This window comes from Bos grunniens, chromosome 19 (genome assembly GCF_055505025.1).
Source record: "Bos grunniens cultivar Pamir isolate PY7600 chromosome 19, Bosgru_T2T1.0, whole genome shotgun sequence".
Classification (NCBI taxonomy): Eukaryota; Metazoa; Chordata; class Mammalia; order Artiodactyla; family Bovidae; genus Bos; species Bos grunniens.
This window is the reverse complement of record NC_141183.1, coordinates 16,666,045-16,678,222: the sequence shown is the minus strand read 5'-3', so window position 1 is coordinate 16,678,222 and position 12,178 is coordinate 16,666,045. Positions and strand designations below refer to the sequence as shown.

Below are 12,178 nucleotides of genomic sequence, written 5' to 3'. Positions count from 1 at the left end.
TTCCCTGGTGGCTCAGACAGTAAAGAATCTGCCTGCAATGTGGGAGACCCAGATTTGATCCCTGGGTTGGGAAGATCCTCTGGAAAATGAAACAGCAACCCATTCCAGTATTCTTGTCTGGAAAATCCCATGGGGTAGCAAAGAGTCAGACACGACTGAGTGACTGACACTTTCACTTTTCACTTTCTGTTTCATTGACTACACTAAAGCCTTTGACTGTGTGGATCACAACAAACTGTGGAAAATTCTTAGAGATAGGAATACCAGATCACCTCACCTGCCTCGTGAGAAACCTGTGTGCAGATCAAGAAGCAACAGTTAGAACCAAATATGGAACGACAGACTGCTTCAAAATTGGGAAAGTAATAGGTCAAAGCTGTATATTGTCACCCTGCTTATTTAACTTATATGCAAAGTACATCATGAGAAATGCCAGGCTGGAGGAAGCACAAGCTGGAATCAAAATTGCCAGGAGAAATATCAATAACCTCAGATCTGTAGATGGCACTACCCTTATGGCAGAAAGCAAAGAGGAACAAAAGAACCTCTTGGTAAGTGAAAGAGGAGAATGAAAAAGCTAGCTAAAACTCAGCATTGAGAAAACTAAGATCATGGCATCTGGTCCCATCACTTCATGGCAAATAGATGGGGAGAAAAACGGAAACCATGATAGACTTTATTATGTTTATTTTGGCTCCAAAATCACTGCAGATGGTGACTGAAGCCATGAAATTAAAAGACTCTTGCTCCTTGGAAGAAAAGCTATGACAAACCTAGGCAGCATATTAAAAAGCAGAGAGACTTTGCCAACAAAGGTCCATAGAATCAAAGCTATGGTTTTCCCAGTAGTCATGTATGGATGTACAAGTTGGACCACAATAAAATAAATAAATTTAAATTAAAAATAAATAAAATCATAAAAATTAAAAAAAAAAAGGAAAGAAAATTGAACGCTGAAGAATTGATGCTTTTGAACTGTGGTGTTGGAGAAGACTCTTGAGAGTCCCTTGGACTGCAAGGAGATCAAACCAGCCAATCCTAAAGGAAATCAGTCCTGAATATCCATTGGAAGGACTGATGCTGAAGCTGAAGCTCCAATACTTTGACCACTTGATGCGAAGAGCTGATTCATTGAAATAGACCCTTATGCTAGGAAAGACTGAAGGCAGGAGAAGGGGACCACAGAGGATGAGATGGTTGGATGGCATCACCGACTCGATGAACATAAGTTTGAGCAAACTCTGGGAGATGGTGAAGGACAGTGAAGCCTGGCGTGCATTCCATGGAATCACAAAGAGTCGAACATGACTGAACGACTGAACAACTACAGAAGTATACAAATTAGATGAAGGAGTCAGCAACGATTGGAAGTTTTGGTGGGTGTGGAGTTGGAAACATGAAGAAAGTGCTGTGTAATGGTTGCATGTGGAAGTAGCCAGCTACAATATTTTAGGCAGGTGAATACATTGGTATTGCAATTTTTATTGTGTATGAATCCTGTAATATTAACAGTAAGGTGGTCAAGCATCATGGTACTCCTAGATTCTAAAGTAGAATAGGCCAAGTGGAGAGTAAGTCAAGCAATGTTTTTAAAACTTCCTATCACCATTGTGTATAGAATTTAATATTTTATACTATAATTTTGTCTTCTATTCTATATATTTATCATTTATAAAACTTAATTCTTCAATTCCATGCCCAGCTGGGGTTTATTTATAGAACAACTTAGGGTAAACTTCTGAATTTCAGTGTTTTGTTCTACAATATAAGGTCTTTGTAACACTTTCTGGGTCTAATGAAAAATCTGTGTCTTACTTGTACTTTATCCTATAGATGAAAAGGTTAAACCAAATACTCTCATGGAAAATGTTGAGTCATTCAAAGGTGAGTGAAAGTTTATACAGAAAAATCATTTTAACAAAATGCTGATGGTTTTCTGTTTTGCTTTTAAATATTTTATTCCTATCATACTGACATTGTTAATTCTTTTAGTATATCAATGATATCTTTCATTCTGTGATCCACATTAGTTTGGGGTGTATACTTTTTAGCACAACTATTATTTATCATGTCTTGGTAAAATATCTTGTATTCTCTGAATATTTTCAATAATGCATATCACTTTTACATTGTTTAAACAGCTAAAAATCTATGTTACCACAATAAGTGGCAGAAAAAAAAACATTGGCATAAATCTTTTTATAAATAACATTACACAGGAACCTCCCTGCTGACTCAGACAGTCAAGAATTTGCCTACAATGCAGGAGACCCAGGTTCAATTCCTGGGTCAGGAAAATCCCCTGGAGAAGGGAATGGCTACCACTCTAGTATTCTTGCCTAGAGAATTCCATGGGCAGAAGGGTCTGGTGGGCTACAGTCCCTGCGGTTGCAAATAATTGGACATGACTAAGCAGCTAACACTTTAACTTTTTTTTTTATCACATGGGCAAATTAAAAGTAATATGAACACTGTCATTTCAGCTACCATTTCAGAGTGCTGATTTATCCCATTTTTATTAGCATATTCAAAAAAATTTTCTCTCTAGAATTAAGATTGAGTTCTATCTGATATTTCCTTAGTCTTGACTTTGGCCAGCCCTGTTCTTAATCCTGCAATTAAACTTAGATGATGTTCATAATTTAGACTCATTCATCATGCTTAAGTTTTTCATCAGTCATTATTTTCATCTTTTCCAAGGAGCCAAGATTAATGCTGATGAAGTAGATGGTGTTTTGAAAAACATAGGGATAGAACTCACACCTAAGGAACGCTGGAAGCTGCTTAAAACTCTACCACTTACTTGTGAGTATTTATGATACTGTTTTTGTCCTCAGAGGAGCTTAGTGTGAGTGTATTTATTGTTGGGGTAGGTAGGAATCATTAAACATTTATTCAGTGTATATTTATATTCAACATGTTTAATGAGCACCTCTTAGGTTATAGGATTAAACACAGAAGTTCTTGGCTTCATGGAGGCTATTGTCAGAGATAGAGCTTACTCCATTGGGATTGAGCTTGAGAACATCATAAATGAATAAAGATTTTTTAAATTGATTTTTTAAAATTTAATTTAGGATTTTAATCTTGAAATGTCTAATAGAAAAATAAGGGGGGAAAAGAGGAAGTGATGTTAAAAAAGGTCAAATCAGAGAGACTGAAAATTTCAGCCTAGTAAAGAAAGTTTAGAACTTTCTCTACCCCTTAACTTTATTCTTAAAACCAAGGAAGATAAGGATGTGTGGATGAGAAATCAGATACATCTAAAAGGCAAATAATGTAACATTATTGTCTTTATAAAATAATCTATTCTCTTCTTATGAATTGCTGTATCACATTTCTGTGTTAACAATAATGACTTCTCTTGTAGATGACAGAAAGTACTATCAAAAACGGTTGCTACAGGGTTTAAAGACTTTCCAAGGTGAGTGTTAAGAATAATAAGTCAAGTGAAAATGAAGTTTTTGACCTTTGTATTTCCTTTTGGAAGTCCTTTTAATTACTTAATGGTAGTAATAGCTAATTTCTCTTGAGTGTAGTGCCAAGCACTGTTCTAAATACTTTACATCTACTAACTCATTTAAACCTCACAGAAATCTGTAAGTTAGCTTCTTTTGGGCTTCCCGGGTAGCTCAGTGGTAAAGAATCCACCAGCTCAGTGGTAAAGAGATACAGGAAGTGCAGATTCAATCCTTAGGTTGGGAAGATCCCTGCAGGTGGAAATGGCAGCCCATTCCGGTATTCTTGCCTGGAGAATCCCATGGACAGAGGAGCCTGGAGGGCTACAGTCCATGGGGTTGCAAAGAGTCAGATCAAATGAGTGACTGAGCACACACACTAGATACTTTTCCTAAGTCAGGTACCATTTTACAGATGAGAGATGCTAACTCATTTGCCTAAAGTCACTCCATTTGAACTTGGGAGGATCATGATTTGAACCTACATTCTTAATCGCTCCTTTTACAGGGGATCTTCCCTGGTGGCTCAGATGATAAAGCGTCTGCCTACAATGCGTGAGACCTGGGTTCGATCCCTGGGATGGGAAGATCCCCTGGAGAAGGAAATGGCAAAGCACTCCAGAATTCTTGCCTGGAAAACCCCATGGACAGAGGAGCCTGGTAGGCTACAGTTAATGAGGTTGAAAAGAGTCGGACATGACTGAGGATGGGAAGATCCCCTAGAGAAGGAAATGGCAAAGCACTCCAGAACTCTTGCCTGGAAAGCGCCATGAATGGAGGAGCCTGGTAGGCTACAGTTCATGAGATTGCAAAGAGTCGGACACGACTGAGCAACTTCACTTTCACTTTCTTAACTGCGCTATTATATTGAACTGCTACTGCTACTGCTAAGTCACTTCAGTCATGTCCGACTCTGTGCGACCCCATAGATGGCAGCCCACCAGGCTCCGCCGTCCCTGGGATTCTCCAGGCAAGAACACAGGAGTGGGTTGCCATTTCCTTCTCCAGTGCATGAAAGTGAAAAGTAAAAGTGAAGTTGCTCAGTCATGTCTGACTCTTCACGACCCCATGGACTGAAGCCTACTAGGCTCCTCCGTCCATGGGATTTTCCAGGCAAGAGTACTGGAGTGGGTTGCCATTGCCTTCTCCTATTATATTGAACAGTTAGGTTATTAATCTTTTTTATTCCCCTTTATGACTTACAGTTCAAGTTTAGATAACCACTAGGTTATTTCCTGGGAGATAATTTACTATTATAATGACAAGTTTCAAACTCAGTAGCCAGAATTGTGGCTAGCATTTCAGACATGTTTCTCTATTATTGATAATAAATGAATGATGACTAATAAGTCTCATTCATTTGCTTTAGATGTCTATGACAAATTTTAGCAGAGTGCCTCATAACATGTAAAGGAGATGTTTTGTCTTCACAGTCCCCACCCTACCCTCTGCTACCTTGGTTTTCTATTTTCCTTGAACATCTGCATTGCAACTTTGCTTTTCTCCCTCCCATTAGGGTTTGGTGCATAACACTTAACTAAATCATTTTTATTTTAGGCATGATTTTAATCATTTCTCATTTCATCTCTTAATCAAGGAGGACATGTTTTAGAAAATAAACTAGGAACCACTTTGACAAACCTGAACTATGAACTTGAAAATAAAGAATTAAATGATCTACGTAACTATTTGGAAATTGACAGTGAGTATTTAATTTACCACTTGCGACTCCTTTCAGAAGAGCCTTTGAAGTCTTCTTGTAGCATCCCAGAGTATACTTGTTCAATTTCATTTAGAAAGTAAGAAATTCTTATAGAGTTATGATTTTCAAGGAGGAGAAATATGGCTTCTGATTATTATTCTCAGTATTGTCAGAGATCCAATAAGGGCATTGGTAGATTAAGATTCAACTAGGAAAAACAAAGAAACACTTCAGGAAAAAAATAGCAGAAGCTATTGAAATAGATGTTGAAAAGAGTCAGAGATTGACAAAGTAAGGAGGTAAACAGGATTTGAAATTGTTTGACAGGCAATATACAAAGAGAGATGATCATATTTCCATTTAGCAAATACGAGTATCAGGTTGAAATAGTCAGTGATATCTGATTTGAGACCAATAATATGGCAGCAGAGAGATATCTTTTAGATTAAAAAGACCATTTAGGAACAGCATTAAAGATCTGATTTAGCATGTTAAAACACCTTCTTTAGAATTCTATAAGATAGTTGGATATAAGAAAAACATTTAAAAATCAACAAAAGTTTCTCTATGTAAATAATGACAACTTAGAAAATTTCATGGAAAAAGTGATCCTAATCCTAATAGCAATAAATATTTTATCTGTATCTGATTATCCTTTGTATTTCAGATAATGGAAAAGTTCCTTTGAACTCCTTGATGAACACAGCAAGTTTATTTTCTGGTGAGTGAGAAGTGATGATGACAAGATATAAAATCAAGATATTTTGCCATATGTACATATCATATTTTAATTATATATTCCAATATTCTGAACATTCAGAAAACTACGATCATGGCATCCAGTCCCATCAGTTCAGTTCAGTTGCTCAGTCGTGTCCAACTCTTTGTGACCCCATGAATCGCAGCACACCAGGCCTCCCTGTCCATCACCAACTCCTGGAGTTCACTGAGACTCACGTCCATCGAGTCAGTGATGCCATCCAGCCATCTCATCCTCTGTCGTCCCCTTCTCCTCCTGCCCCCAATCCCTCCCAGCATCAGAGTCTTTTCCAATGAATCAACTCTTCGCATGAGGTGGCCAAAGTACTGGAGTTTCAGCTTTAGCATCAGTCCTTCCAAAGAAATCCCAGGGCTGATCTCCTTCAGAATGGACTGGTTGGATCTCCTTGCAGTCCAAGGGACTCTCAAGAGTCTTCTCCAACACCACAGTTCAAAAGCATCAATTCTTCGGCGCTCAGCCTTCTTCACAGTCCAACTCTCACATCCATACATGACCACAGGAAAAACCATAGCCTTGACTAGACAGACCTTTGTTGGCAAAGTAATGTCTTTTCAATATGCTATCCAGGTTGGCCATAACTTTCCTTCCAGGGACTAAGCGTCCTTTAATTTCATGGCTGCAGTCACCATCTGTAGTGATTTTGGAGCCCAAAAAAATAAAGTCTGCCACTGTTTCCACTGTTTCCCCATCTATTTGCCATGAAGTGATGAGACTGGATGCCATGATCTTCGTTTTCTGAATGTTGAGCTTGAAGCCAACTTTTTCACTCTCCACTTTCACTTTCATCAAGAGGCTTTTTAGTTCCTCTTCACTTTCTGCCATAAGGGTGGTGTCATCTGCATATCTGAGGTTATTGGTATTTCTCCCCACAATCTTGATTCCAGCTTGTGTTTCTTCCAGTCCAGCGTTTCTCATGATGTACTCTGCATATAAGTTAAATAAGCAGGGTGACAATATACAGCCTTGACATACTCCTTTTCCTATTTGGAACCAGTCTGTTGTTCCATTTCTGGTTCTAACTGTTGCTTCCTGACCTGCATACAGGCTTCTCAAGAGGCAGGTGAGGTGGTGTGGTATTCCCATCTCTTTCAGAATTTTCCACAGTTTATTGTGATCCACACAGTCAAAGGCTTTGGCATAGTCAATAAAGCAGAAATAGATGTTTTTCTGGAACTCTCTTGCTTTTTCCATGATCCAGCGGTCCCATCACTTCATGGCAAATAGATGGGGAAACAGTGGAAACAGTGCCTGACTTTATTTTTCTGGGCTCCAAAATCACTACAGATGGTGATTGCAGCCATGAAATTAAAAGACGTTTACTCCTTGGAAGGAAAGTTATGACCAACCTAGACAGCATATTAAAAAGCAGAGACATTACTTTGCCAACAAAAGTCCATCTAGTCAAAGCTATGGTTTTTCCAGTGGTCATGTATGGATGTGAGAGTTGGATTATAAAGAAAGCTGAGTGAAGAAGAATTTTTGAACTATGAGTTGGAGAAGACTCTTGAGAGTCCCTTGGACTGCAAGGAGATCCAACCAGTCCATCCTAAAGGAGATCAGTCCTGGGTGTTCATTGGAAGGACTGATGCTGAAGCTGAAACTCCAATACTTTGGCCACCTCAAGCAAAGAGCTGACTCATTGGAAAAGACCCTGATGCTGGGAAAGATTGAGGGCAGGAGGAGAAGGGGACGACAGAGGGTGAGATGGTCGGATGGCATCACCGACACAATAGATATGGGTTTGGGTGGACTCCGGGAGTTGGTGATGGACAGGAAGGCCTGGTGTGCTGCAGTTCACGGGGTCTCAAAGAGTCGGACACGACTGAGCAACTGAACTGAACTGAACTGAATATTCTGAAATTACACACATCTCATTTTACCAATATACTGATGTTTGTTTTTAAGTATATATATATATTTTTATTATCTACAGTTTTAGAAGTATCATTTTTTAAAAAGAAGTCTATTTTATTATAAGCTGGCTGGCTTGTCCTCATTGTTTTAAGAGCACTAATTGAAGCATTCTTTTGGCAAGGCTTAAAGGAAACATCTACTTTAATTCCTTCTTGTGATGCTCTGCAGTTACAAAAGCTTCATTGTATCCTTTCTCCTCTGCAGTTACATCTGTAGCAAGTTAAGATACTGTTGTTTTATTATAATTTTTAAATTTATAATTGTTATATATGAAAATGTTCACTTATCATGTCTCCCATCTTTTTAAAGGTAATAAGATTAATGCCAAGGACACACAATTTTATCTGGAAAATATAGGTATTGAATTAACAAAGAGTGAAAGTGAGGAGCTATTGGACACACTGCCATTGGATGGTAAGCATTTCAGACGTGCAGTGAATTTTGGAGAATCGTAGAGTTATGCATTATGTGCATTAAATTCTAGAAGTATAATTGTTTAACATCATATTAAAAGTTGAAGAGGTGACATCAGCAGTGTGGCATGTAAATCATTCCTCCTTTTTATCTCCCCTTTTAAATCAATGAATTAGACATCCACGCATGAACCAAAGTGCCTTTGTGGGCATTTTGGCACCTAGCACATTATTCCCAAGGACCCTGGAAGAGTCTTGCCCACTGGACAACCTCTGTCTGGGCCGTAGAACCAACAGAAACAGCAAAAGTGCCTAGACCCCTCTCACCACTGTCAAAATTGGGCAAAAATCGGGTGACTGTTGAGCCATGCAGGCACACATACAGGAGCGTACTTGCAGAAGTCTAGCTTTCCAGAAGGGAAGCCCCAGCACATCACTGGATAGAACAACAACAACAACAAAAAGGTTTGTGTGGGTACCTGGCTACTCCGGCAAAGCAGGACCACCAGAGAAATCCACTATTCCCCAATAGACCCACTAGAACTAAGCAGGAGCTCTGTGACTCTGGGGGAGGATATTGGAGAAAAGGCAAAAAAGAGTTTCAAAAATAAAAGGACTAGAGCTCAGGAGGAAGTCTACCCATGAGCCTCTGGGAGTACCACACGCAGGGATCTCTCTACGGGGTTCTCAGGCATCCCCAAGGACTAAGTACTACAGCACCCCCCACCCCACACGCAGTCTGCTGCCGGCTTCTAGTGCAGCGAAGGAAGGTGGTCCCCAGTGGGACCAGGAACCAGTTTGTGAGCAAGGCAAAAACCACAAGAGCTATAGCGGTACCTCCTGGGAAACAAAAGATTTACAGTAGCCGGCCTGGTGAATTTTGAGTTCAGTTCAGTTCAGTGGCTCAGTCGTGTCTGACTCTTTGCGACCCCATGAATCGCAGCAGGCCAGGCCTTCCTGTCCATTACCAACTCCTGGAGTTCATTCAAACTCATGTCCATCGAATCGGTGATGCCATCCAACCATCTCATCCTCTGTTGTCCCCTTCTCCTCCTGCCCCCAATCCCTCCCAGCATCAGGGTCTTTTCCAATGAGTCAGCTCTTCGCATGAGGTGGCCAAAGTATTGGAGTTTCAGCTTCAGCATCAGTCCTTCCAATGAACACCCAGGACTGATCTCCTTTAGGATGGACTGGTTGGATCTCCTTGTAGTCCAAGGGACTCTCAAGAGTATTCTCCAACACCACAGTTCAAAAGCATCAATTGATTGGTGCTCAGCTTTCTTTATAATCCAACTCTCACATCCATACATGACCACTGGAAAAACCATAGCCTTGACTAGACAAACCTTTGTTGGCAAAGTAATATCTCTGCTTTTCAATATGTTATCTAGGTTGGTCATAACTTTCCTTCCAAGGAGCAAGCATCTTTTAATTTCATGGCTGCAGTCACCATCTGCAGTGATTTTGGAGCCCAGAAAAATAAAGTCTGACACTGTTTCCACTGTTTCCCCATCTATTTCCCATGAAGTGATGGGACCAGATGCCATGATCTTCGTTTTCTGAATGTTGAACTTTAAGCCAACCTTTTCACTCTCCTCTTTCACTTTCATCAAGAGGCTCTTTAGTTCTTCTTCACTTTCTGCCATAAAGGTGGTGTCATCTCCATATCTGAGGTTATTGATATTTCTCCCGGCAATCTTGATTCCAGCTTGTGCTTCCTCCAGCCCAGTGTTTCTCATGATGTACTCTGCATATAAGTTAAATAAGCAGGGTGACAATATACAGCCTTGACATACTCCTTTTTCCTATTTGGAACTAGTCTGTTGTTCCATGTCCAGTTCTAACTGTTGCTTCCTGACCTGCATATAGGTTTCTCAAGAGGCAGGTCAGGTGGTCTGGTATTCCCATCTCTTTCAGAATTTTCCACAGTTTATTGTGATCCGCACAGTCAAAGGCTTTAGCGTAGTCAATAAAGCAGAAATAGATGTTTTTCTGGAACTCTCTTGCTTTTTTGATGATCCAGCGGATGTTGGCAATTTGATCTCTTGTTCCTCTGCCTTTTCTAAAACCAGCTTGAACATCTGGAATGTCATTGTTCATGTACTGTTGAAGCCTGGCTTGGAGAATTTTGAGCATTACTTTACTAGCGTGTGAGATGACTGCAATTGTGTGGTAGTTTGAGCATTCTTTGACATTGCCTTTCTTTGGGATTGGAATGAAAACTGACCTTTTCCAGTCCTGTGGCCACTGCTGAGTTTTCCAAATTAGCTGGCATATTGAGTGCAGCACTTTCACAGCATCATCTTTCAGGATTTGAAATAGCTCAACTGGAATTCCATCACCTCCACTAGCTTTGTTCATAGTGATGCTTTCTAAGGCCCTCTTGACTTCACATTCCAGGATGTCTGGCTCTAGGTGAGTGATTACACCATTGTGATTATCTGGGTTGTGAAGATCTTTTTTGTACAGTTCTTCTGTGTATTCTTGCCAAAATTTGGCCACAAGAGGGAAGTCTGCATACCTTCACAAAGACAATGGAAAAATTCAGATAGTAACACCATAGAACATAATACCCCATCTGAAGGTAACAAGAAAAGTTAAGGCGATATCTTCTACTTCAAATGCAAAGGCAACAACGCATAACTAAAAAGATAATGAAAAATCAAGGGAATATAGCTTTACAAAGAAAAATGGTAATTCTCAAGCAGCCAAGCTCAAAACCATGAATATTGCAATCTAATTGATTAAAGAATTCAAAATAGTTATTTTTAAGAAATTCATACAAAAATACTCAGAAAGAAAATTCAGTGACATCAGCAATCAAATATATGAACAACATAAGCTCTTTACCAAGAAGTAATTATAAAAAAGAACCAAACAAATTCTGGAGCCAAAGAATTCTGTGAATGAGATGAAGAAAGCAGTAGAGAGCATCAGTTGCATGGAGACAAGATGGAGAAAAGAAAAAAATGACTTGGAGGACAGGAATTTTGAAAGAACACAGAAGAGAAGACAGAACAAAGACTTTAAAAGAGCAAAGAAAGCCTATGTGAGCTATGGAATTCCATCAAGAGACAAATATTGGAATAATCAGGATTCCATAAAGAGGAAAAAAAAGATTTCTTTTTTAAAGAAATTAAAAATTTCTTTAAAATTTCTTTAAAGAAATAATAGCTGAGAACCTTCCTCAACCTGGAGAAAGACTTGGACATACAAGGCCACAAAGCTAATAGATCACCCTATCATCTCACTGCAGAGAGACTTTCTCCAAGCCACATATTAAAACTGTCAGAAATAATGATATTAACTAGACTTATTGTGATGATCTTTTCACAACAGAGTTTACTCTTGAACAATATGAGCATTATGGGCACCAACTCTCCATACAGTTGAAAATCTGTGTATAATTTATAATTAGCCCCCCATGCAGAGGACTCAATCAACCATGGATCATGTAGTTCTGTAATATTTACTATTGAAAAAAATCCACAAGCAGTATCTTTTGATATTGATTAATAACAATTTCACAGTGATAAGAGAACAGACTCTGAATGATTTCAGTACCTTTAGACCATGAAATTTTTGCACCTTGTTTTATGTCCCTGAATATGTTCCAGTGTATCCTGGTTTTATAGCCTATGGGAACCTGAATAGAATTCATATCCTGTTATTGTGTGAAAATTGTGTAAATCTTAATTATGTTGAACTGGCTCATAGTGTTTTTTAGCTCTACTGTATTCTATTTTTCTGTCTATTCATTCTATTAATTTTTGAGAGTTTGATATTGAAACTCTGACTAAAAATCCTAATTTATCTACTTAAAAAATAATTGTAATATATAGTGGGACTATATGTAGCTTTCCTCTATATTTTTCAAGTCTCCTATAAACGTGTTATCATACTTTCACAA

General features: G+C 38.9%; 1 protein-coding gene across 1 annotated transcript in view; it reads left to right on the top strand.

Annotated features, from left to right (window-relative positions):
* EFCAB3 (EF-hand calcium binding domain 3) overlaps window positions 1-12,178 on the top strand; it is a 467,300-nt gene that overhangs the window by 329,273 nt on the left and 125,849 nt on the right. The window contains exons 66-71 of the mRNA XM_086357127.1: window positions 1,834-1,884; window positions 2,701-2,805; window positions 3,371-3,424; window positions 5,056-5,160; window positions 5,828-5,881; window positions 8,165-8,269. Coding sequence (XP_086213253.1) covers window positions 1,834-1,884; window positions 2,701-2,805; window positions 3,371-3,424; window positions 5,056-5,160; window positions 5,828-5,881; window positions 8,165-8,269 — 474 coding nt within the window. The remainder of the gene's footprint in view (window positions 1-1,833; window positions 1,885-2,700; window positions 2,806-3,370; window positions 3,425-5,055; window positions 5,161-5,827; window positions 5,882-8,164; window positions 8,270-12,178) is intronic.